This window comes from Oncorhynchus keta, chromosome 35, assembly GCF_023373465.1.
Source record: "Oncorhynchus keta strain PuntledgeMale-10-30-2019 chromosome 35, Oket_V2, whole genome shotgun sequence".
NCBI classification, from domain to species: Eukaryota; Metazoa; Chordata; class Actinopteri; order Salmoniformes; family Salmonidae; genus Oncorhynchus; species Oncorhynchus keta.
In genome coordinates, this window is record NC_068455.1 from 77,488,059 (window position 1) to 77,509,154 (window position 21,096).

Below are 21,096 nucleotides of genomic sequence, written 5' to 3' on the forward strand. Positions count from 1 at the left end.
TATCAAACTAAATCATTAAAAAACCAATGACAAAACAAAATTTGTGTCTCTCATTCACTCACTCTGTTCTCTTCTGTCTCTCATCTTCCTCGGCAGTAAGGTCAACGCCAGGCCCACTTCCCTCCTCTTCTTCTTCCCTCACGTCACTCCTCCTGTCCTCTTCTTGTTCTCTCTCTCCGTCTTCTAGTCTCTCTGCCAGGGCCAAACCCAGCTCAGTAAGAGAATACCTAGGACAGAGAGAGAGATCACTACAGGGTACCAGACTCAGCTCAGTCAGAGAATATCTAGGACAGAGAGAGAGATCACTACAGGGTACCAGACTCAGCTCAGTCAGAGAATATCTAGGACAGAGAGAGAGATCACTACAGGGTACCAGACCCAGCTCAGTCAGAGAATACCTAGGACAGAGAGAGATCACTACAGGGTACCAGACCCAGCTCAGTCAGAGAATACCTAGGACAGAGAGAGAGATCACTACAGGGTACCAGACCCAGCTCAGTCAGAGAATACCTAGGACAGAGAGAGAGATCACTACAGGATACCAGACCCAGCTCAGTCAGAGAATACCTAGGACAGAGAGAGATCACTACAGGGTACCAGACCCAGCTCAGTCAGAGAATACCTAGGACAGAGAGAGAGATCACTACAGGGTACCAGACCCAGCTCAGTCAGAGAATACCTAGGACAGAGAGAGAGATCACTACAGGGTACCAGACCCAGCTCAGTCAGAGAATATCTAGGACAGAGAGAGAGATCACTACAGGGTACCAGACCCAGCTCAGTCAGAGAATACCTAGGACAGAGAGAGAGATCACTACAGGGTACCAGACCCAGCTCAGTCAGAGAATACCTAGGACAGAGAGAGAGATCACTACAGGGTACCAGACCCAGCTCAGTCAGAGAATATCTAGGACAGAGAGAGAGAGATCACTACAGGGTACCAGACCCAGCTCAGTCAGAGAATACCTAGGACAGAGAGAGATCACTACAGGGTACCAGACCCAGCTCAGTCAGAGAATACCTAGGACAGAGAGAGAGATCACTACAGGGTACCAGACCCAGCTCAGTCAGAGAATATCTAGGACACTACAGAGACCCAGAGAGAGAATCACTACAGGGGTACCAGACCCAGCTCAGTCAGAGAATATCTAGGACAGAGAGAGAGATCACTACAGGGTACCAGACCCAGCTCAGTCAGAGAATACCTAGGACAGAGAGAGAGATCACTACAGGGTACCAGACCCAGCTCAGTCAGAGAATACCTAGGACAGAGAGAGAGAGATCACTACAGGGTACCAGACCCAGCTCAGTCAGAGAATACCTAGGACAGAGAGAGAGAGATCACTACAGGGTACCAGACCCAGCTCAGTCAGAGAATACCTAGGACAGAGAGAGAGAGATCACTACAGGGTACCAGACCCAGCTCAGTCAGAGAATATCTAGGACAGAGAGAGAGAGAGATCACTACAGGGTACCAGACCCAGCTCAGTCAGAGAATACCTAGGACAGAGAGAGATCACTACAGGGTACCAGACCCAGCTCAGTCAGAGAATACCTAGGACAGAGAGAGAGATCACTACAGGGTACCAGACCCAGCTCAGTCAGAGAATACCTAGGACAGAGAGAGAGAGAGATCACTACAGGGTACCAGACCCAGCTCAGTCAGAGAATACCTAGGACAGAGAGAGAGATCACTACAGGGTACCAGACCCAGCTCAGTCAGAGAATACCTAGGACAGAGAGAGAGATCACTACAGGGTACCAGACCCAGCTCAGTCAGAGAATATCTAGGACAGAGAGAGAGATCACTACAGGGTACCAGACCCAGCTCAGTCAGAGAATACCTAGGACAGAGAGAGAGAGACTACAGGGTACCAGACCCAGCTCAGTCACTACAGGGTACCAGACCCAGCTCAGTCAGAGAATACCTAGGACAGAGAGAGAGAGATCACTACAGGGTACCAGACCCAGCTCAGTCAGAGAATACCTAGGACAGAGAGATCACTACAGGGTACCAGACCCAGCTCAGTCAGAGAATATCTAGGACAGAGAGAGAGATCACTACAGGGTACCAGACCCAGCTCAGTCAGAGAATATCTAGGACAGAGAGAGAGAGAGAGATCACTACAGGGTACCAGACCCAGCTCAGTCAGAGAATATCTAGGACAGAGAGAGAGAGAGAGATCACTACAGGGTACCAGACCCAGCTCAGTCAGAGAATATCTAGGACAGAGAGAGAGAGAGATCACTACAGGGTACCAGACCCAGCTCAGTCAGAGAATACCTAGGACAGAGAGAGAGAGAGATCACTACAGGGTACCAGACCCAGCTCAGTCAGAGAATACCTAGGACAGGAGAGAGAGAGATCACTACAGGGTACCAGACCCAGCTCAGTCAGAGAATATCTAGGACAGAGAGAGAGATCACTACAGGATACCAGACCCAGCTCAGTCAGAGAATACCTAGGACAGAGAGAGAGATCACTACAGGGTACCAGACCCAGCTCAGTCAGAGAATACCTAGGACAGAGAGAGAGATCACTACAGGGTACCAGACCCAGCTCAGTCAGAGAATACCTAGGACAGAGAGAGAGATCACTACAGGGTACCAGACCCATCACTACAGGGTACCAGACCCAGCTCAGTCAGAGAATACCTAGGAGAGAGAGAGATCACTACAGGGTACCAGACCCAGCTCAGTCAGAGAATATCTAGGACAGAGAGAGAGATCACTACAGGGTACCAGACCCAGCTCAGTCAGAGAATACCTAGGACAGAGAGAGAGATCACTACAGGGTACCAGACCCAGCTCAGTCAGAGAATACCTAGGACAGAGAGAGAGAGAGATCACTACAGGGTACCAGACCCAGCTCAGTCAGAGAATACCTAGGACAGGGAGAGAGATCACTACAGGGTACCAGACCCAGCTCAGTCAGAGAATACCTAGGACAGAGAGAGAGATCACTACAGGGAGAATACCAGACCCAGCTCAGTCAGAGAATACCTAGGACAGAGAGAGATCACTACAGGGTACCAGACCCAGCTCAGTCAGAGAATACCTAGGACAGAGAGAGAGAGATCACTACAGGGTACCAGACCCAGCTCAGTCAGAGAATACCTAGGACAGAGAGAGAGATCACTACAGGGTACCAGACCCAGCTCAGTCAGAGAATACCTAGGACAGAGAGAGAGAGATCACTACAGGGTACCAGACCCAGCTCAGTCAGAGAATACCTAGGACAGAGAGAGAGAGAGATCACTACAGGGTACCAGACCCAGCTCAGTCAGAGAATACCTAGGACAGAGAGAGAGAGATCACTACAGGGTACCAGACCCAGCTCAGTCAGAGAATACCTAGGACAGAGAGAGAGATCACTACAGGGTACCAGACCCAGCTCAGTCAGAGAATACCTAGGACAGAGAGAGAGATCACTACAGGGTACCAGACCCAGCTCAGTCAGAGAATACCTAGGACAGAGAGAGAGAGAGATCACTACAGGGTACCAGACCCAGCTCAGTCAGAGAATATCTAGGACAGAGAGAGAGAGAGATCACTACAGGGTACCAGACCCAGCTCAGTCAGAGAATATCTAGGACAGAGAGAGAGATCACTACAGGGTACCAGACCCAGCTCAGTCAGAGAATATCTAGGAGAGAGAGAGAGATCACTACAGGGTACCAGACCCAGCTCAGTCAGAGAATATCTAGGACAGAGAGAGATCACTACAGGGTACCAGACCCAGCTCAGTCAGAGAATATCTAGGACAGAGAGAGAGAGATCACTACAGGGTACCAGACCCAGCTCAGTCAGAGAATACCTAGGACAGAGAGAGAGATCACTACAGGGTACCAGACCCAGCTCAGTCAGAGAATACCTAGGACAGAGAGAGAGAGAGATCACTACAGGGTACCAGACCCAGCTCAGTCAGAGAATACCTAGGACAGAGAGAGAGAGATCACTACAGGGTACCAGACCCAGCTCAGTCAGAGAATATCTAGGACAGAGAGAGAGATCACTACAGGGTACCAGACCCAGCTCAGTCAGAGAATACCTAGGACAGAGAGAGAGATCACTACAGGGTACCAGACCCAGCTCAGTCAGAGAATACCTAGGACAGAGAGAGAGAGATCACTACAGGGTACCAGACCCAGCTCAGTCAGAGAATACCTAGGACAGAGAGAGAGATCACTACAGGGTACCAGACCCAGCTCAGTCAGAGAATACCTAGGACAGAGAGAGAGAGAGATCACTACAGGGTACCAGACCCAGCTCAGTCAGAGAATACCTAGGACAGAGAGAGAGAGATCACTACAGGGTACCAGACCCAGCTCAGTCAGAGAATATCTAGGACAGAGAGAGAGATCACTACAGGGTACCAGACCCAGCTCAGTCAGAGAATACCTAGGACAGAGAGAGAGAGAGATCACTACAGGGTACCAGACCCAGCTCAGTCAGAGAATACCTAGGACAGAGAGAGAGATCACTACAGGGTACCAGACCCAGCTCAGTCAGAGAATATCTAGGACAGAGAGAGAGAGATCACTACAGGGTACCAGACCCAGCTCAGTCAGAGAATACCTAGGACAGAGAGAGAGATCACTACAGGGTACCAGACCCAGCTCAGTCAGAGAATACCTAGGCTCACAGAGAGAGAGAGATCACTACAGGGTACCAGACCCAGCTCAGTCAGAGAATATCTAGGACAGAGAGAGAGAGATCACTACAGGGTACCAGACCCAGCTCAGTCAGAGAATATCTAGGACAGAGAGAGAGAGAGATCACTACAGGGTACCAGACCCAGCTCAGTCAGAGAATATCTAGGACAGAGAGAGAGATCACTACAGGGTACCAGACCCAGCTCAGTCAGAGAATATCTAGGACAGAGAGAGAGATCACTACAGGGTACCAGACCCAGCTCAGTCAGAGAATATCTAGGACAGAGAGAGAGATCACTACAGGGTACCAGACCCAGCTCAGTCAGAGAATACCTAGGACAGAGAGAGAGAGAGATCACTACAGGGTACCAGACCCAGCTCAGTCAGAGAATACCTAGGACAGAGAGAGAGAGAGATCACTACAGGGTACCAGACCCAGCTCAGTCAGAGAATATCTAGGACAGAGAGAGAGATCACTACAGGGTACCAGACCCAGCTCAGTCAGAGAATACCTAGGACAGAGAGAGAGATCACTACAGGGTACCAGACCCAGCTCAGTCAGAGAATACCTAGGACAGAGAGAGAGAGATCACTACAGGGTACCAGACCCAGCTCAGTCAGAGAATACCTAGGACAGAGAGAGAGATCACTACAGGGTACCAGACCCAGCTCAGTCAGAGAATATCTAGGAGAGAGAGAGAGATCACTACAGGGTACCAGACCCAGCTCAGTCAGAGAATACCTAGGACAGAGAGAGAGAGATCACTACAGGGTACCAGACCCAGCTCAGTCAGAGAATACCTAGGACAGAGAGAGAGATCACTACAGGGTACCAGACCCAGCTCAGTCAGAGAATACCTAGGACAGAGAGAGATCACTACAGGCTACCAGACCCAGCTCAGTCAGAGAATACCTAGGACAGAGAGAGAGATCACTACAGGGTACCAGACCCAGCTCAGTCAGAGAATACCTAGGACAGAGAGAGAGATCACTACAGGGTACCAGACCCAGCTCAGTCAGAGAATATCTAGGACAGAGAGAGATCACTACAGGGTACCAGACCCAGCTCAGTCAGAGAATACCTAGGACAGAGAGAGAGAGAGAGATCACTACAGGGTACCAGACCCAGCTCAGTCAGAGAATACCTAGGACAGAGAGAGAGATCACTACAGGGTACCAGACCCAGCTCAGTCAGAGAATACCTAGGACAGAGAGAGAGAGAGATCACTACAGGGTACCAGACCCAGCTCAGTCAGAGAATACCTAGGACAGAGAGAGAGATCACTACAGGGTACCAGACCCAGCTCAGTCAGAGAATATCTAGGACAGAGAGAGAGATCACTACAGGGTACCAGACCCAGCTCAGTCAGAGAATACCTAGGACAGAGAGAGAGAGATCACTACAGGGTACCAGACCCAGCTCAGTCAGAGAATATCTAGGAGAGAGAGAGAGATCACTACAGGGTACCAGACCCAGCTCAGTCAGAGAATACCTAGGACAGAGAGAGAGAGATCACTACAGGGTACCAGACCCAGCTCAGTCAGAGAATACCTAGGACAGAGAGAGAGATCACTACAGGGTACCAGACCCAGCTCAGTCAGAGAATACCTAGGACAGAGAGAGAGAGAGATCACTACAGGGTACCAGACCCAGCTCAGTCAGAGAATATCTAGGACAGAGAGAGAGATCACTACAGGGTACCAGACCCAGCTCAGTCAGAGAATATCTAGGACAGAGAGAGAGATCACTACAGGGTACCAGACCCAGCTCAGTCAGAGAATATCTAGGACAGAGAGAGAGAGAGATCACTACAGGGTACCAGACCCAGCTCAGTCAGAGAATATCTAGGACAGAGAGAGAGAGATCACTACAGGGTACCAGACCCAGCTCAGTCAGAGAATACCTAGGACAGAGAGAGAGATCACTACAGGGTACCAGACCCAGCTCAGTCAGAGAATATCTAGGACAGAGAGAGAGATCACTACAGGGTACCAGACCCAGCTCAGTCAGAGAATACCTAGGACAGAGAGAGAGATCACTACAGGGTACCAGACCCAGCTCAGTCAGAGAATACCTAGGACAGAGAGAGAGAGAGAGATCACTACAGGGTACCAGACCCAGCTCAGTCAGAGAATATCTAGGACAGAGAGAGAGATCACTACAGGGTACCAGACCCAGCTCAGTCAGAGAATACCTAGGAGAGAGAGAGAGATCACTACAGGGTACCAGACTAAGTGCCAGATGAAGAGGAACAAACGAGGTAGAAAGAACATGGAGAGTTTTAAAAAGAAGAGGAGGTGATCATCTTGTGGTTTACCTGGCGGGGTTGTGTGTCTTCAGGACCAAGTCTTTCTGTATCAGTGTGCTCACTGAGGACCAGGCCGTGTATTTACTACCTAGATCAGGCTACAGGCAACGAGAGGGAGGAGAGGACAGGGGGGAGGGGGACAGGAGGACAGGTGGGAGGGGGACAGGAGGGAGGGGGACAGGGGGAAGTCATTGATTGTTTGTGCTAGCATGACAAGAGACCTCAAGAGTAATGTGGTAGCAACGTTGTCTGAATGTGGTAGCAGCGTTGTCTGAATGTGGCAGTACCGTCGTCTGAATGTGGCAGTACCGAGAATGTGGCAGTAACGCCGTCTGAATGTGGCAAAACGTCGTCTGAATGTGGCAGTAACGTCGTCTGAATGTGGCAGTAACGCCGTCTGAATGTGGCAGTAACGCCGTCTGAATGTGGCAGTAACGTGTCTGAATGTGGCAGTAACGTCGTCTGAATGTGGCAGTAACGCCGAATGTGGCAGTAACGCAATGTGGCAGTAACGCCGTCTGAATGTGGCAGTAACGTCGTCTGAATGTGGCAGTAACGCCGTCTGAATGTGGCAGTAACGCCGTCTGAATGTGGCAGTAACGCGTCTGAATGTGGCAGTAACGTCGTCTGAATGTGGCAGTAACGCCGTCTGAATGTGGCAGTAACGCCGGAATGTGGCAGTAACGTCGTCTGAATGTGGTAGCAGCGTTGTCTGAATGTGGCAGCAGGTTGTCTGAATGTGGCAGCAACGTTGTCTGAATGTGGCAGCAACGTTGTCTGAATGTGGCAGCAACGTTGTCTGAATGTGGCTCAGACTCACCACAGAGAAGGACTTGTCAGACAGATGCTGGGCCTCAGCCTGCAGCTCCAGTTTAAACATAAATCCCTTACCCCCAGGAACCTAGAGAGAGGACAGGGACAGGGGAGAGAGGACAGGGACAGGGGAGAGGGACAGGGGACGGAGAGAGAGGACAGGGACAGGGGAGAGAGGACAAGGGGAGGGGACAGGGGAGAGAGGACAGGGGCAGGAGAGAGAGGACAGGGGAGAGGGACAGGGAGAGAGAGGACAGGGAGAGGGACAGAGGAGAGGAGAGAGAGGACAGGGGTAGGAGAGAGGGGACAGAGGACAGGGGTAGGAGAGAGGGGACAGAGGACAGGGGTATGAGAGAGGGGACAGAGGACAGGGGTAGGAGAGAGAGGACAGGGGGAGGAGAGAGAGGACAGGGGAGGAGAGAGAGGACAGGGGGAGGAGAGAGAGACAGGGGACAGGGGTATGAGAGAGGGGACAGAGGACAGGGGTAGGAGAGAGGACAGGGGGAGGAGAGAGAGGACAGGGGACAGGGGTATGAGAGAGGGGACAGAGGACAGGGGTAGGAGAGAGGACAGGGGAGGGGAGAGGGACAGGAGAGAGGGGACAGAGGACAGGGGTAGGAGAGAGGACAGGGGAGGGGAGAGGGACAGGAGAGAGGGACAGGGGAGAGAGGACAGGGACAGAGGACAGGGACAGGAGAGAGGGACACAGAGGACAGGAGAGAGGGGACAGAGGACAGGGACAGGAGAGAGGGACAGAGGACAGGGACAGGAGAGAGGGGACAGAGGACATGGACAGGAGAGAGGGGACAGAGGACAGGGAAGGAGAGGGGACAGGAGAGAGGGGACAGAGGACAGGGGTAGGAGAGAGAGGGGACAGAGGACAGGGGTGAGGGACAGGGGTAGGAGAGAGGGGACAGGGGTAGGAGAGAGGGGACAGGGGGAGGAGAGAGGGGACAGGGGAGGAGAGAGAGGGACAGGGGGAGGAGAGAGGGGACAGGGGTAGGAGAGAGAGGACAGGGGTAGGAGAGAGAGGACAGGGGTAGGAGAGAGAGGACAGGGGTAGGAGAGAGAGGACAGGGGTAGGAGAGAGGACAGGGGTAGGAGAGAGGACAGGGGGAGGAGAGAGGGACAGGGGGAGGAGAGAGAGGACAGGGGGAGGAGAGGACAGGGGGAGGAGAGAGAGACTATCAATGTCACAAGTCTGACAAACCAAAACAGCATCTTACTTACATTAACTGGGAATCAGATCCTTCTGCTTTTGATAGAGGAGGGAGTGAGAGGAGGGAAAGATGAAGGATCGGGAGAGAGGCACAGGGAGCGAGGGGAGAGGGACAGGGAGCGAGGGGAGAGGGACAGGGAGCGAGGGGAGAGGGACAGGGAGCGAGGGGAGAGGGACAGGGAGCGAGGGGAGAGGGACAGGGAGCGAGGGGACAGGGAGCGAGGGGGACAGGGAGCGAGGGGACAGGGAGCGAGGGGACAGGGAGACGAGGGAGCGACAGGGAGCGAGGGACAGGGACAGTGAGCGAGGGGAGGGACAGTGAGCGAGGGGACAGGGACAGGGAGCGAGGGGAGAGGGAGCGAGGGGACAGGGAGCGAGGGGACAGGGAGCGAGGGGACAGGGAGCGAGGGGACAGGGAGCGAGGGGACAGGGAGCGTGGGAAGAGGGACAGGGAGCGAGGGGAGAGGGACAGACCTGAGACTCTCTGTAGAGTGTTAGCAGAACAGCATATCCACCAGACCTCTTCTGGGGCACATATTCCCTCTTCCTCCTCCCTCCTTCCCTCTCTTTCCTAGAGGGCTGTTTGGTGGGCTGAGCCAGGTTGTTGTTGCTACGGCGACTAGGGGCCACTGTCACACCGCTGGGAAGGGAGTGGATGGGAGCGTCTGGACCTGGAAGGGGGTGGGAGGGATGGGGAAGAGAAACTTATGATCAATCTGTCACTCCATCCATCTCTCTCTCTCCATCCCTCCCTCTCTCTCTCCATCCATCCCTCCCTCTCTCCATCCCTCCCTCCCTCTCTCCATCCCTCTCTCTCTCTCTCCATCCATCTCACCATTCTCTCTCTCCCCCTCTCTCTATCCCTCTCTCTCTCCATCCCCCTCCCTCTCCATCCCTCCTCTCCATCCCTCTCTCTCTCCATCCCTCCCTCTCTCTCTCCATCCCTCCCTCTCTCTCTCCATCCCTCCCTCTCTCCATCCCTCTCTCTCCATCCCTCCCTCTCTCCATCCCTCTCTCCCTCCATCCCTCTCTCTCTCCATCCCTCTCTCTCTCCATCCCTCTCTCTCTCCATCCCTCCCTCCCTCCCTCTCTCCCTCCATCCCTCTCTCCCTCCATCCATCTCTCTCTCCATCCCTCCCTCTCTCCATCCCTCCCTCTCTCCATCCCTCCCTCTCTCCATCCCTCCCTCTCTCCATCCCTCTCTCTCTCCATCCCTCTCTCTCTCCATCCCTCTCTCTCTCCATCCCTCTCTCTCTCCATCCCTCTCTCCATCCATCCCTCTCTCCCTCCCTCTCTCTCTCCATCCCTCCATCCCTCTCCCTCCATCCCTCCATCCCCATCCCTCCCTCTCTCCATCCCTCCCTCTCTCCATCCCTCCCTCTCTCTCCATCCCTCTCTCTCTCCATCCCTCTCTCTCTCCATCCCTCTCTCTCTCCATCCCTCTCTCTCTCCATCCCTCTCTCTCTCCATCCCTCTCTCCCTCCATCCCTCTCTCCATCCCTCCCTCTCTCCCTCCATCCCTCTCTCTCTCTCTCTCTCTCCATCCCTCTCTCTCTCTCTCCATCCCTCTCTCTCTCTCTCCATCCCTCTCTCTCTCTCTCCATCCCTCTCTCTCTCTCTCCATCCCTCTATCCCTCCCTCTCTCCATCCCTCTATCCCTCCCTCTCTCCATCCCTCTATCCCTCCCTCTCCATCCCTCTCTCCCTCCATCCCTCTCTCCATCCCTCTCTCTCTCTCCCTCCCTCTCTCTCTCTCTCTCTCTATCCCTCCCTCTCTCCCTCCATCCATCTCACCGTTCTCTCTCTCCCTCCATCCATCTCACCGTTCTCTCTCTCCCTCCATCCATCTCACCATTCTCTCTCTCCCCCTCTCTCTCTCCATCCATCTCTCTCTCTCCATCCCTCCATCCCTCTCTCTCTCCATCCCTCCCCTCACCATCTCTCTCTCTCTCCCTCCAGCCATCTCTCCCTCTCTCCATCCCTCCCCCTCTCTCTCTCCATCCCTCCCTCTCTCTCTCTCTCTCTCTCTATCCCTCCCTCTCTCCCTCCATCCATCTCACCGTTCTCTCTCTCCCTCCATCCATCTCACCGTTCTCTCTCTCCCTCCATCCATCTCCCATTCTCTCTCTCCCCCTCTCTCTCCCATCCATCTCTCTCTCTCCATCCCTCCCCTCTCTCCATCCCTCCCCCTCCAGCCATCTCTCTCTCTCTCCATCCAGCCATCTCTCCCTCTCTCCATCCCTCCCCCTCTCTCTCTCTCTCTCCTATCCCTCCCTCTCTCCATCCCTCCCTCTCTCCATCCCTCCCTCTCTCCATCCCTCTCTCCCTCCATCCATCTCACCATTCTCTCTCTCCCTCCATCCCTCTCTCTCTCCATCCCTCCATCTCTCTCTCTCTCCCTCCATCCATCTCACCGTTCTCTCTGTAATGCCTCTGTAACTTCTCATCCAGTATCTTGCAGATTCCGTCTCCAAAGTTCTGTAGAATCTTAGCCTCTCGAGCGTTCTGGAGGGGGAGGGGGTACTTCTTCAAGGAACTGATAGCCTGGTAAGAGAGAGAGAGGGGGAGGGGGTACTTCAACGAACTGATAGCCTGGTAAGAGAGAGAGAGGGGGGGGGGGGTACTTCTTCAACGAACTGATAGCCTGGTAAGAGAGAGAGGGGGTACTTCTTCAACGAACTGATAGCCTGGTAAGAGAGAGAGGGGGTAGAAAGAGGGGTACTTCTCGAGCGTTCTGGAGGGGGGGGGGTACTTCTTCAACGAACTGATAGCCTGGTAAGAGAGAGGGGGGTAGAGAGAGGGGGTACTTCTCGAGCGTTCTGGAGGGGAGGGGGTACTTCTTCAACGAACTGATAGCCTGGTAAGAGAGAGAGGGGGGGGGGGGTAGAGAGGGGAGGGGGTACTTCTTCAACGAACTGATAGCCTGGTAAGAGGAGAGGGAGGGGGTACTTCTTCAACGAACTGATAGCCTGGTAAGAGAGAGAGGGGGGTAGAAAGGGGGGTACTTCTCGAGCGTTCTGGAGGGGGAGGGGTACTTCTTCAACGAACTGATAGCCTGGTAAGAGAGAGGGGGGGGGGGAACTGATAGCCTGGTAAGAGAGAGAGGGGGGAGGGGTACTTCAATGAACTGATAGCCTGGTAAGAGAGAGAGAGGGGGGTACTTCTTCAACGAACTGATAGCCTGGTAAGAGAGAGAGGGGGGTACTTCTTCAATGAACTGATAGCCTGGTAAGAGAGAGAGGGGGGTACTTCTTCAATGAACTGATAGCCTGGTAAGAGAGAGGGGGAGGGGGTACTTCTTCAACGAACTGATAGCCTGGTAAAAGAGAGAGAGAGAGGGGGTACTTCTTCAACGAACTGATAGCCTGGTAAGAGAGAGAGAGAGGGTACTTCTTCAACGAACTGACAGCCTGGTAAGAGAGAGAGGGGGTACTTCTTCAACAAACTGATAGCCTGGTAAGAGATAGGGAGGGGGTACTTCTTCAACGAACTGATAGCCTGGTAAGAGAGAGAGGGAGTACTTCTTCAACGAACTGATAGCCTGGTAAGACAGAGATGTGTGGGATATGCAACAGAAAACTAGTCTTGCTAGCTAATAGCGTTCTTCAGTGCAGGCTTTTGTTCCAGCCTAGCACTACCACACCTGATTCAGCTAGTCGAGGCCTGGATGATGATCTTGTTAGCAATGAGTCAGGTGTTTTAGTGCTGGTCTGGAACAAAAGCCTGCACACCCTGGGGGACCCCAGTAGCATGCAGAACGTGTCCTGGGGTATAAAGGCTGTTGTAGCTAGTTACCTTGTGATACACCTAGAGCAAGTCCTTATAGCCCGAGTGTGTTTGTTTACCTTCTGATAAACGTACTGGGTCTTCTGTCCCTTCTCTGCCGCCTGGTCCCGGAGCTCTGACAGCCACTGGAGGAAGAGAGGGTTGGGGCACGGGGGCAGGGTCCGCTTCCTACCCAGACGGACATGCTCTGCAGCTGGCATCACTGAGCCTCTAGTCCAGCCACATGGCTAATGGTACTGGGAGGGCGAGAGAGAAAGAGAAATAAAGACATGCGGAGTGTTGTTGTTGATTTGGTCCGCGGCCAGCAAACCTTTTCCCGTTTTCTAAACGTTTTGCGCATGTGCTAACGTTATACAAAACCCTGTGAATACAAAAAAAATAACAATTAAGTCGATATTTTATGAATATCGTTTATTAAATAGTCTACTCAACTAAACTAGAAGAACATTAAAGTAACGGTACATTTGCCGCAATAACTTGTGTTTAACAGCTGTTAGATGATAAACTCGTTTACACACTGAAGTTGGGTTAGCTGGTTAACCATCTACAGTCACTGTCTGCTCTGACAATATTTAAAACAGCGCGCTGGATGAATACACATCATGGCAAGTCAGATCTGCTTTTCTATTATTGTTAATAGTTGCATTTTGTAAAAAAGTACCTTTAGATTGTTGGTTGTGTTTCCGCCTTCCTGGTCAAAGGGTCACGTGACAGGAACAAAACGTCTGACGCGCTTCAGCGCCGTCCGTCGGCGACAATTACAACTTTTTGAACGGTATTTTAAGACGGTGAAATGCTCTACTAACAAAAAAGCTGTTAGAATTGTAAGTATATGCATGTCCCTTAAGGTCCTTCCTTGTAATGTGATATTGTACCCCCTAGCCCCGCCCCCAGCCCCGCCACTAGCCCCGCCCCCAGCCCCGCCCCTAGCTCGATTGTCCATTGTTTGTAATCTATGTATGCTTGTGTTCCCTCATGTGCTTTATGTATTGATTTGTTAATAAAAATAAATAAAAATATTTAAAAAATTACAACTTTGTAAAAGAAAGTTAAAGCTGTATCTTGTATCAAGTAAAGAAAGATGAAAGTCAACGATGTCGTTAGTAAAAAAAAAATGCCACAATGAAGCTACATGCACAAAATCTTTTTTTTTTTTTTTTTAAACGCGAGGTAGGAAGCCTAAAGTGCAGAACCAATTGTTATTAAAGAAAAATATTTGCAATAACTGAAGCACAGGTGGTTTAGGTGCTCATTTTCTAATCAGTATTATGAAATGTTAACTCAGTAAACATGCTTGTGACTTTTAACATTGCCATGGTTTGTTATATATTTGCCTACAAATGTGTAGCCCAAAGATTTCCAGATAAATAGACCTTCTGGTGCAATGGTTTTCCCCAATCAGGCTCCCGTGTGTGTGTCTCTCTCTCTCTCTCATTAAATTCAAAGGGCTTTATTTGCATGGGAAACGTGTTTACATTGCCAAAGAAAGTTAAATAAACAATTCAAAATTAACATTAAACATTACACTCACCGACATTTCCAAAGAATAGACATGTCATATTATATACAGTGTATATTTAACTGGTCAAGTCAGTTAAGAATACATTCTTATTTTCAATGACGGCCTAGGAACAGTGGGTTAACTGGTCTAGGAAGAGTGGGTTAACTGGTCTAGGAACAGTGGGTTAACTGGCCTAGGGACAGTGGGTTAACTGGTCTAGGGACAGTGGGTTAACTGGCCTAGGAACAGTGGGTTAAATGGCCTAGGAACAGTGGGTTAACTGGTCTAGGAACAGTGGGTTAACTGGCCTAGGAACAGTGGGTTAACTGGTATAGGAACAGTGTTAACTGGCCTAGGAACAGTGGGTTAACTGGCCTAGGAACAGTGGGTTAACTGGCCTAGGAACAGTGGGTTAACTGGTCTAGGAACAGTGTTAACTGGCCTAGGAACAGTGGGTTAACTGGCCTAGGAACAGTGGGTTAACTGGTCTAGGAACAGTGTTAACTGGCCTAGGAACAGTGGGTTAACTGGCCTAGGAACAGTGGGTTAACTGCCTTGTTCAGGGGCAGAACAACAGATTTTGTACCTTGTCAGCTCGGGGGATATGATCTAGCAACCTTTGCGTTACGAGTCCAACGCTCTAACCACTAGGCTACTTGGCTACATAATGATGTGCAAATAGTTACAAAAGTACACAAGGGAAAATAAATAAGCATAAATATGGGTTGTATTTACAATGGTGTTTGTTCTTCACTGGTTGCCCTTTTCTCCTGGCAACAGGTCACAAATATTGCTGCTGTGATGGAACACTGTGATATTTCACCCAGTAGATATGAGAGTTTATCAAAATTGGATCCGTTATCAAATTCTTTGTGGGGCTGTGTAATCTATCTCCCCCCCCCCCCACACACACACAGCTTTCTTATTTTCTATTCATTTAAACGGAATAAAAAACTCAAGTGATTGAACTACAGATACACAGTAGGCCAATATTTGAGACATTTCAGGAAATAGATTTAATATTGAGTAATAAGTGTCACCAGGATTGTCATATAAAACACCGCCTGAACACACAGACAGCATCCACAACCCATCAACCAATCAAAACTATCTTTTGGTGTTAACCGACAGCAAGTCAAGCTTTGCAACATGGTAAGGAAAAGTCTTTGAAAGAAACATTTTCAAATCTCACTGTTTTACTGGCCATAGACAACAACAAACAAACGCAGTAGTGTTTTTTTTTATACAGTACACAACTAAATAGAACAATTTGATACAACAAGTTACATTTTTAGTGTGATAAACCCGAAAACAAAACCCCAGATTACAACCAGGTCCATATTTATTGGCACTCTGGATAAAGATGAGCAAAAAAAATATTGTATAAATAAAACAATATAAAATACTGAGATATATTTCATGCAAAACAAAAAGGGTGAAATGATACTATTTTATAACAATACAATTGCTCAGAGAAAGAGATTTTGTTGAACAGGAAATACATACAAAAATCCCCCCCAAAAAAAAAAAAAAAAACTGTTGTCAATGCTCCAGCACCCTGCGAGGATAACACCACTGAGCCCATTTCTAAAATGTTTTATGTGACTGGAGAACACGTTGGTAGGGATCTTAATACATTCCTCCACACAGAATCAAAAGTCCAGAGACTGAGGTGACTATTGCAGCATCTAGATGTGTGGGTAAATGTTCGATTCGTCCTGGGGGTCATTATCATCTTGCTGGACGATCCACTTGTGTCAGCCTCCTTGGCAGAAGAAATCAGGTTTTTGGCACACACACACACACACACACACACACACACACACAGTCCTGGTACTGGATAAAGCTCCTGATGCTGTTGACCTTAACAAGGGCCCCATGACAAGTGGAAGCAAAACAGCCCCATAACATCAAAACATCCACCACCACATTTTACAGTAGGTTTTGGGGTTATTTTAGTAGGTACGGCGGTTCGTTCCTGCTTCTGTTGTTCAACGGCAAACCCACCTCTGTTGTGAGTTGAGGAGCTCTATTTACAGGTCATCTGACCAAAGCACCGGTTCCTATGCCGTTTAGCAAACACCAGGCGGTGGAAACGCCAGGCGGTGGAAACACCAGGCGGTGGAAACACCAGGCGGTGGAAACGCCAGGCGGTGGAAACGCCAGGCGGTGCTATGGTCAGATGACATGAAAATATAGTTATCTTTCGCTGAGCAATTGTATTGATATAATATATATATATATACCATTTCCCCATTTTGTTGAGCAGGCAATATCGCTCAGAATTAGTCTTTTGTATAGAATTATTTTGCTGATCTGTATCAAGGGGATCTCAGAAAGCAAATCGCCATTTTGGTTCTCTTTAGCTTATGAGTAGTCAGGCACTTATACAGTAGAAACACACACTAAATGCAGATTCCCAATCTCTAATAACAATGCCACATACATCAAACATATGAATATGAAAACCTACAACAAAACGCTACTTACAGAAAAAAAACTCAATAGAAAAAAAAACAGTGTTTTATAGTAGAGTTCTTTGTAACCAACCTAAGAATCAGTCTAAATCCTATACTACACCTGGTTCTAGATCTGCTTGTGTTGTCTTGTCACATGCAACAGGAGTTGGCGACACAGCACAAAACAGATCTGGGACCAGGATAGAATAAACTAACTATGCTTTTCCAGTATGCTAGTTACATCCCTTCCAAGTCCTATTGGATATGAATGTAAACACGACTGGCACTTTGTCTCACAGTCTCGGTCTGTAAACAGCAGGTTACGCTTATAGAACACAGGGTTGGGATCAATTCCATTTAAAATACCAGTCAATTCAAATTGCACCTTTCAGAAGCTGTGGCATCACCCAGGTGGACCAGAGGTCCAAAACCTACAGAGGACCAGTACCTACAGAGGACCAGAGGTCCAGTACCTACAGAGGTCTAGTACCGACAGAGGACCAGAGGTCCAGTACCTACAGAGGTCCAGTACCTACAGAGGACCAGTACCTACAGAGGACCAGAGGTCCAGTACCTACAGAGGTCCAGTACCTACAGAGGTCCAGAACCTACAGAGGTCCAGAGGTCCAGTACCTACAGAGGACCAGTACCTACAGAGGACCAGTACCTACAGAGGACCAGAGGTCCAGTACCTACAGAGGTCCAGTACCTACAGAGGTCCAGTACCTACAGAGGTCCAGAACCTACAGAGGTCCAGAGGTCCAGTACCTACAGAGGACCAGTACCTACAGAGGACCAGTACCTACAGAGGACCAGAGGTCCAGTACCTACAGAGGACCAGAGGTCCAGTACCTACAGAGGACCAGTACCTACAGAGGTCCAGAGGTCCAGTACCTACAGAGGTCCAGTACCTACAGAGGACCAGAGGTCCAGTACCTACAGAGGACCAGAGGTCCAGTACCTACAGAGGACCAGAACCTACAGAGGACCAGAGGTCCAGTACCTACAGAGGACCAGAGGTCCAGAACCTACAGAGGACCAGAACCTACAGAGGAGCGGGTCCTGTGGTGGAGGAGCGGGTCCTGTGGTGGAGGAGCGGGTCCTGTGGAGGAGGAGCGGGTCCTGTGGTGGAGGAGCGGGTCCTGTGGAGGAGGAGCGGGTCCTGTGGTGGAGGAGCGGGTCCTGTGGGAGGAGGAGCGGGTCCTGTGGTGGAGGAGCGGGTCCTGTGGAGGAGGAGCGGGTCCTGTGGAGGAGGAGCGGGTCCTGTGGACGGGTCCTGTGGACGAGGAGCGGGTCCTGTGGACGGGTCCTGTGGTGGAGGAGCGGGTCCTGTGGACGAGGAGCGGGTCCTGTGGACGAGGAGCGGGTCCTGTGGTGGAGGAGCGGGTCCTGTGGTCCCTGTGGTGGAGGAGGGGTCCTGTGGAGAGGAGCGGGTCCTGTGGTGGAGGAGGAGAGGAGCGGGTCCTGTGGTGGAGGAGCGGGTCCTGTGGTCCTGTGGTGGAGGAGTGGGTCCTGTGGTGGGTGGAGGAGCGGGTCCTGTGGTGGAGGAGCGGGTCCTGTGGTGGAGGAGCGGGTCCTGTGGTGGAGGAGCTCCTGGGTCCTGTGGAGGAGGAGTGGGTCCTGTGGTGGAGGAGGAGCGGGTCCTGTGGTCCCTGTGGTGGGTGGAGGAGCAGGTCCTGTGGTGGAGGAGCGGGTCCTGTGGAGGAGGAGCGGGTCCTGTGGTGGAGGAGCGGGTCCTGGGTCCTGTGGAGGAGGAGCGGGTCCTGTGGTGGAGGAGCGGGTCCTGTGGTGGAGGAGCCTGTGGAGGAGCGGGTCCTGGGTGGAGGAGCGGGTCCTGTGGTGGAGGAGCAGGTCCTGTGGTGGAGGAGCGGGTCCTGTGGTGGAGGAGCTCCTGACGAGGAGCGGGTCCTGTGGACGAAAGGAGCTCCTGTGGTCTGTTTCCTGTGGTGGAGGAGCGGGTCCTGTGGTGGAGGAGCGGGTCCTGTCTGGGTCCTGTGGAGGAGGAGCGGGTCCTGTGGTGGAGGAGCGGGTCCTGTGGTGGAGGAGCTCCTGTGGGAGGAGCTCCTGTGGACGAGGAGGTCCCCTCCTGTCTGTCTCTGTACGTCGAGGTCCCCTCCTGTCTCTCTGTATCGTCGAGGTCCCCTCCTGTCTGTCTCTGTATCGTCGAGGTCCCCTCCTGTCTGTCTCTGTATCGTCGAGGTCCCCTCCTGTCTGTCTCTGTATCGTCGAGGTCCCCTCCTGTCTGTCTCTGTATCGTCGAGGTCCCCTCCTGTCTGTCTCTGTATCGTCGAGGTCCCCTCCTGTCTGTCTCTGGATCGTCGAGGTCCCCTCCTGTCTGTCTCTGATCGTCGAGGTCCCCTCCTGTCTGTCTCTGATCGTCGAGGTCCCCTCCTGTCTGTCTCTGTATCGTCGAGGTCCCCTCCTGTCTGTCTCTGTATCGTCGAGGTCCCCTCCTGTCTGTCTCTGGATCGTCGAGGTCCCCTCCTGTCTGTCTCTGTATCGTCGAGGTCCCCTCCTGTCTGTCTCTGTAGGTCCCCTCCTGTCTGTCTCTGTCCCCCCTCCTGTCTGTCTCTGTATCGGTCCCCCCCTCCTGTCTGTCTCTGTATCGTCGAGGTCCCCTCCTGTCTGTCTCTGGATCGTCGAGGTCCCCTCCTGTCTGTCTCTGTATCGTCGAGGTCCCCTCCTGTCTGTCTGGTATCGTCGAGGTCCCCTCCTGTCTGTCTCTGTATCGTCGAGGTCCCCTCCTGTCTGTCTCTGGATCGTCGAGGTCCCCTCCTGTCTGTCTCTGTATCGTCGAGGTCCCCTCCTGTCTGTCTCTGTATCGTCGAGGTCCCCTCCTGTCTGTCTCTGTATCGTCGAGGTCCCCTCCTGTCTGTCTCTGTATCGTCGAGGTCCCCTCCTGTCTGTCTGTATCGTCGAGGTCCCCTCCTGTCTCTGTATCGTCGAGGTCCCCTCCTGTCTCTGTATCGTCGAGGTCCCCTCCTGTCTCTGGATCGTCGAGGTCCCCTCCCGTCTCTGTATCGTCGAGGTCCCCTCCTGTCTCTGTATCGTCGAGGTCCCCTCCCGTCTCTGTATCGTCGAGGTCCCCTCCCGTCTCTGTATCGGTCCCCTCCTGTCTCTGTATCGTCGAGGTCCCCTCCCGTCTCTGTATCGTCGAGGTCCCCTCCTGTCTCTGTATCGTCGAGGTCCCCTCCTGTCTCTGTATCGTCGAGGTCCCCCTCTCTGTCTCCCCTCCTGTCTCTGTATCGTCGAGGTCCCCTCCTGTCTCTGTCTCGTCGAGGTCCCCTCCTGTCTCGTCGAGGTCCCCTCCTGTCTCTGTATCGTCGAGGTCCCCTCCTGTCTCTGTATCGTCGAGGTCCCCTCCTGTCTCTGTATCGTCGAGGTCCCCTCCTGTCTCTGTATCGTGAGGTCCCCTCCTGTCTCTGTATCGTCGAGGTCCCCTCCTGTCTCTGTATCGTCGAGGTCCCCTCCTTCTGTATCGTCCGAGGTCCCCTCCTGTCTCTGTATCGTCGAGGTCCCCTCCTGTCTCTGTATCGTGAGGTCCCCTCCTTCTCTGTATCGAGGTCCCCTCCTGTCTCTGTATCGAAAAGGTCCCCTCCTGTCTCTGTATCAAGAGGTCCCCTCCTGTCTCTGTATTGTTAGGTCCCCTCCTGTCAACTCCCAGCCTTTCATCCCAAGTCAAACAGAGACATTCAGTCTCTCCACCATCTCCATTTTAAAATGTGTTTGTTTATTTTCCTTTTTATGTGTTTTGAGATTATGTTCTGTAATGAAAAGTGCTATACAAGATAAATAAATTATTATTGTTATTATTTATTCAAAGGCAAACCAAATTCCGATTCCAAATGTTGCTCATTGAAAAGCATTGGAATACTTCCTGAATTGACTGGAATTGACCCCAACCTTTGCAGTAGTAGTATAGGGTAATGTAGTTACAACAACTTACTGTAGTATAGGGTAATGTAGTGAATTCACCTTGCAGTAGTATAGGGTAATGTAGTTACAGCACCTTACAGTAGTATAGGGTAATGCAGTGACAGCACCTTACAGTGGTATAGGGTAATGTAGTGACATCACCTTACAGTAGTATAGGGTAATGTAGTTGTGCAAAAGATTTCCTACAGCATACCATTTTCCCTTTTCAGAAGTGTAAACCCAAAAACAAACATTGTCTCTTTTTATCAATCAAATTCATAATAACATACACACACATATTCAATTTATAACAAAATAAATATATTAAACCCTTTACTGCATAATATATATGTTTTTCTTGATAAGAACCATAACAATCTCAAACTAGACATAATCTCAATCCTAATCTCACACGTTGCCACTACGTTAGATTTAATTTA

At 51.2% G+C, this 21,096-nt stretch overlaps 1 protein-coding gene and 2 long non-coding RNA genes across 40 annotated transcripts in view; 1 reads left to right on the forward strand and 2 right to left on the reverse strand.

The window, feature by feature from the left end:
- The window catches only part of mus81 (MUS81 structure-specific endonuclease subunit), a 44,431-nt gene extending 30,809 nt beyond the window's left edge, over positions 1-13,622 (reverse strand). Inside the window, exons 1-8 of one of the 25 annotated variants that reach the window (XM_052497839.1) lie at positions 13,443-13,621; positions 12,841-13,017; positions 11,410-11,539; positions 9,471-9,667; positions 7,785-7,865; positions 6,974-7,062; positions 454-510; positions 63-227 (exon numbers count right to left, since the gene is read on the reverse strand). In XM_052497839.1, coding sequence (XP_052353799.1) covers positions 63-227; positions 454-510; positions 6,974-7,062; positions 7,785-7,865; positions 9,471-9,667; positions 11,410-11,539; positions 12,841-12,981 — 860 coding nt within the window. In that variant the 5' untranslated portion in view covers positions 12,982-13,017; positions 13,443-13,621. Of the gene's footprint in view, positions 1-62; positions 285-453; positions 511-622; positions 680-793; positions 851-1,205; positions 1,263-1,555; positions 1,613-1,673; positions 1,731-2,462; positions 2,577-2,767; positions 2,825-3,117; positions 3,175-3,353; positions 3,468-3,817; positions 3,875-4,051; positions 4,109-4,167; positions 4,225-4,578; positions 4,636-5,167; positions 5,225-5,456; positions 5,514-5,568; positions 5,626-5,800; positions 5,858-6,207; positions 6,265-6,673; positions 6,731-6,973; positions 7,063-7,784; positions 7,866-9,470; positions 9,668-11,409; positions 11,540-12,840; positions 13,018-13,299; positions 13,420-13,442 lie in introns of those variants that run through there. The other 24 variants (XM_052497840.1, XM_052497835.1, XM_052497829.1 and 21 more) reach the window with 24 other exon arrangements.
- Positions 13,623-19,045: 5,423 nt separating this feature from the next.
- Positions 19,046-20,820, forward strand: LOC127916278 (uncharacterized). Of its 14 annotated transcripts, none has more exons than XR_008094227.1 (5): positions 19,046-19,064; positions 19,662-19,742; positions 19,900-19,953; positions 20,043-20,123; positions 20,229-20,272. It is a non-coding gene; the product is annotated as an uncharacterized LOC127916278 (long non-coding RNA). The 14 variants fall into 14 exon arrangements; XR_008094223.1 differs by having other exon boundaries at positions 19,048-19,064; positions 19,662-19,796; XR_008094228.1 differs by lacking the exon at positions 19,046-19,064 and adding an exon at positions 19,199-19,217.
- Positions 20,541-21,096, reverse strand: part of LOC127916280 (uncharacterized) — a 719-nt gene continuing 163 nt past the window's right edge. Inside the window, exons 1-2 of the long non-coding RNA XR_008094232.1 lie at positions 20,819-21,096; positions 20,541-20,784 (exon numbers count right to left, since the gene is read on the reverse strand). The exon at positions 20,819-21,096 is cut by the window's right edge and continues 163 nt beyond it. This is a non-coding gene — a long non-coding RNA (uncharacterized LOC127916280). The remainder of the gene's footprint in view (positions 20,785-20,818) is intronic.